This window comes from Sciurus carolinensis, chromosome 17 (assembly GCF_902686445.1).
Source record: "Sciurus carolinensis chromosome 17, mSciCar1.2, whole genome shotgun sequence".
Classification (NCBI taxonomy): Eukaryota; Metazoa; Chordata; class Mammalia; order Rodentia; family Sciuridae; genus Sciurus; species Sciurus carolinensis.
Genome location: NC_062229.1, coordinates 9,128,904 through 9,133,633, shown reverse-complemented (window position 1 = coordinate 9,133,633; position 4,730 = coordinate 9,128,904). Strand labels below are relative to the sequence as shown.

The 4,730-nt window shown below is 37.8% G+C and overlaps 1 protein-coding gene across 1 annotated transcript; it reads right to left on the bottom strand.

Moving 5' to 3' along the window:
• Window positions 1-534: 534 nt before the first annotated feature.
• Window positions 535-1,473, bottom strand: LOC124967975 (olfactory receptor 867-like). The gene has a single exon (XM_047530394.1). The coding sequence runs from the start codon at window positions 1,471-1,473 to the stop codon at window positions 535-537; it is 939 nt and encodes a 312-aa protein (XP_047386350.1).
• Window positions 1,474-4,730: the final 3,257 nt, after the last annotated feature.

Sequence of the window (4,730 nt, the reverse complement as noted above, 5' to 3'; positions counted from 1 at the left end):
ACATGACTTAATAAGACCCCATTGCTAAGTAAAAAATAAAATGGACTCTGGGGAATGATATTGGACAAATTACATGGTTATATTTTGTGCATGTATGAATATGTAACAATGAATCCCTCCATTATGTACAACTATAATGAACCAAATAAAAATATGGAAAAATTAAATAAAAAGGACGGAGGTACTGCTGAGTCGTGAAGTGCTCCAAGGTCCAATCCCCACAACTATAAAGGAAAGAAAAGGAAAGGAAAGGAAATGAAGAAAAAAGAAAGAAAGAAAGAAAGAAAGAAAGAAAGAAAGAAAGAAAGAAAAGTAAAGAAAAGAAAGTTAAATTAAATTTACCAAATGGTCTATGTTTAGAAAAAAATTAGGAATTACCAAAGGAGTTGTTGAGGATAAATATAAATATAAATATGCAAAATCAAATTCTTGACAAGTAGAGAAACATGTACTTTGAGGAAGAAAATGAATAAGGATATTTAAATTCAAAATATTTGTGTTTAGGGGAAAGCAATTCCCTCTATTTCTGAGGTCTTAAAGACCAAAGGCTGCTCTACCGAGGAAACTCCTCAGAGCCCCCTTTACATCCTTATTCCTCAGGCTGTAGATGAAGGGGTTCAGCATGGGGGTGACCACACTGTACATCACTGAAGTAATCAAGTATCTCGGGGAAGCATGGGCCACAGCAGAGCTGAGATAAACCCCAAACGCTGTTCCATAGAACAAGGAGACCACACAGAGGTGAGACCCACAGGTGGAAAATGCTTTGTATGTGTTCACAATGGAGGACATCTTCAATAAGGAGGAGACAATCTGAGAGTAAGAGAAGAGGATCCCAGTCATAGGAATCACCCCCAGCAAAGCAGACAACACATACATAACAATGTAATTGACATGGGTATCAGAGCTGGCTACACTGAGAAACTGAGTCAGCTCACAGAAGAAATGTGGGATTTCAGTGCCTATGGAGAAGTTCAGTCGCTTCAACAGTAAAATATGAATCAAGGAGACCCAGAACATGATGAGCCAAGACATCAGAACCAGGAGGGCACAGAGTCGGGGGCTCATGATGACTGTGTAGTTCAGGGGGTGGCAGATGGCCACAAAGCGGTCAAAGGCCATCACAGATAGGAGGAAATTATCCATTCCAATGAAAATAATTAAAAAATACACCTGAGTGCAGCACTCTATGTAGGAGATGTCTTTGCTCTGTGCCTGGATGTTCACCAGCATCTTTGGGACAGTGGTGGAGATGAAGCAGATGTCAACCAAGGACAGATTGGAGAGGAAGAAGTACATGGGGGTGTGGAGGTGGGAGTCAGAGCTGACAGCCAGGATGATGAGCAGGTTCCCAAGCACTGTGACCAGATACATGGACAGGAACAGGGCAAAGAGAACAGGCTGCAATTTAGGGTCATCTGAGAGGCCTGTGAGGAGGAATTGTGATACAGATGTATGGTTCACTTCTTCCATGCAGCTGATATAATTTCTGCAGAAGGAGGTAAAAGTCACATTGAATTAACACTCAGCTGGAACCTCAGCTAATCAGCACCTCGCAGTATCACCCTTGGGGAATGTCCTTTAATCCCTGTTTAGTCTACCAAGAAGTGTGATTTACTCACCCAAGGTACAGTTCATTTCCCTTTTAAAGGTATGTTCAGACTTTCTTTAAATTAGCAAGATGTCTTGTATCATCTACTTGCAAGTTTTGAGGAAGTTTCCCATTTTTAAAATTTATGTACATAAGTTCATGATTCCTCAATGTTATCCATTCATAAGAATTTGAGAAATTTGTCTTCCTTTCTTGGGAAATGTTCATAATTTTTCATGCCATACCTTGACAATAGTGATTAATCATGGATTTTTACTCCATATAGACTTTATGCTATGACTTGAGACTTGACAGTGATGTGATAGTTTGCACCCTTATTTTTTAGTTCCTGCATACGTGATTATTACTATGACCTTATTTGTGAGGATTACAAATTCTTTTGTGTTCAGTAGGAGTCTCAGTCAATGCTTGCTGTAAATGGTTGCTGTAATTATTGTCAATGTTATTTTAAAACTCCTCCTTTATGATGTTTTATATATGCAAGTATCCCAATATATAGAATAGAACTGATTTTAAAATGGTATTTTGGAGTCAGAATTCCTGGAGTAGAGTTTTGCTTCACCAGCATTCTATCGTTATGATGTTGAGCAAGTCATACAAACTCTCTACATACCTACACCTCCCTCCTACAGCTGAGGTCCTCTATGTGTTCAGTCCATGGTAGCATTGAAGAATGACATAAAATTAGGTGATGTAATATTTCTGCTGTGATTCCTGTGACACCTAATAGTCATTTACTACACTGGAGTTTTGTTGATCACATCTCAATACATCGGCCTTCATTGCAATCATTTGGCATTCTCTCTCTTAAACTGAATTCACCATTATGGTTGGAATTCTTTTCCTTATAAAAAGAGCGCTTTGGGTGCTTCTTTAACTGCTATCTGCATTTCTAATTAATGAAAACCCCCATTGTTCCTTCTTTCAGAGAATGCCTGCTGGGTAAACTCTTCCAAGAAGAAAAAGAAGCATGTGGCCCATCCCACTTTTAAAATCAAATATAAGGCACTTGTGATAGTGTGTGCTTCCGGGTGGGATTCTTGAGTGAGGCTATATTATATTAAAATCCATCAGAGTTAATAACCAAAATACATCCAATAGATTTAGCTACAATATTAAAAAATAATTTAAATCCATTCATTCTAGAAAAGTAAAAGTCAAATTAAAGATTTAAAAATGAGTATTTCTATGCTCCATGACAAAAAGTGTCAGCCTTATGAATTCCTAAGGAATAAATATAAATTTAAGAGAAAAAAATCACTGAGGACAGATTTAGTCTGTGAAGGCAGACAGGAAAGTCCACTCTGCAGTGGGGATGTTTGAGCTGAGAGGAATTATTAGTCGTTGATAATGAGGTGAAGTGAGGACGTGAGAAACCTTCTAGGCTGCGGGATCAGAAAGTCTGTTGGCCCTGCCAGTTGGTGGGCTGGGACTAGGAGGAATGTGAGAGGACCATGTGGTGGAGAGGGGATGCAGGTGAGGGGGGTTAGAGATTGTGAGGTCCATGGTAGAGCTTTCCTGCCATGTCCCTTTATTTCCCCTCACATTGGTGAATTCATGTTTGTGGGTCTCAGGTAGTAATGGTTTTGTCTCTTTATTTCCCTCTTTAGGAAATATTGTTGGTCACAAGCTAGGTGCCACACAAATACTAATGTTCAAAGTTTGATAAATATCAAGACCAAATATCTGGTAGAACATAAGAGAAATCTTCAAACTTACCAAGTATCAATCTTGTACTTGAGAATGGGCATAAAATTGATTAGGGAATTCAAAAAACGTGAATTTATATGCATTTTAAAAGAATAGTACAGGATCTCAAGTAATATTTATTGTGGGAATGGAATTCAGATTAAGATAAATTTGTATGTTCACATAATTTATTATTAAATGAGTCGATTCCGTGAAATCACAACCATAAGCACAATATTTAAAATATATGTGAGAAAGTTTAATAATCATTACCATGGATGGCAGACAGGGCTGACACTCTGGGAAAATGAACTTATCAAGGATAATTCCAGAACCCAATAATGATTTTTTTTAATTATTCCACATCCACCAGAATGTGCTTACTTTAAAAACACTACAGTATTTGTGCAAAACTCATGAAAATGCCAATGCAGTCACTACCAAACTCAGCTTTAAATATTTTCCTAAACCTATTAGGTTGGTAATATGAGAAAAGGTAATTGGACTAAGTATTGAATATCAGAAATGAACTAGTGGTATATATAGTGGTTTATATAGTGTGGAACTTGAGGTGATAGAATAACTAGAACAATAGAGAACTAATAAGAGCTATCGATAAGGCCAGTAAAATTAATGAAGAAAATATAATGGTAAAATACAATCAATTTGGAACAAAAATAGATCACACCTCATTCATAACAGATCTTCAGTAAGTAGTTAACAAATAAATAACTGGATGGAGGAAATCTGACAGGAGCCTGTAATTCCAGTGAACAACTGGAGGTCCTAAAAAAATCCTATCAGAGAGAGAGAGAGGTTCTAGATTTCAAAGAAAGAGAAAAAGAAACAATACCTGGAAGAGACAGGTCCTAATGGAAACTGAAGTGCCTCCAAAGTACATAGGTACATCACCCTCATTTGACATTGACAAAATAAACATGGATTGTTTATATTCTTATTACTCTAGAGGTAAAACCCAGTACCCACATTTTCTCCTCTTTCCTTCTACCCTTCTACCTCCACCAACCTCACAGGGACACACCAACTCTCTTAGATGTTGTCATGGAAGCTTTTTCTTCTCCACCAACTGCCCCTGGGAAGCTCACTTGACTCTTCACAGAGGCTGACACTGGAGAAGTACAGGTGAGGGGCCAGAGAGGCAAGCTGAGTTTAAGTTTCTAGTGTCTCAAGGTTTTAACTCTCAGGTCTCCTCATTAAGTAAATTGTGCTATTGTCTTTCCACTCTGAAAACAGGTCACCTCCCTTGGGGTACAAAGAAGATGGCAGGGTGGAAATTTTTCAGTCAGTTTTGTGTTTATGTAGGGGAGATACAGATTCATGTACTCAAAAAAGATTCTCTTTTTTCTTTTTTCTTTGGTTTAAAACTCATATTATATCCACTAAGGAAATGGCTAATTTCACCAAGGAA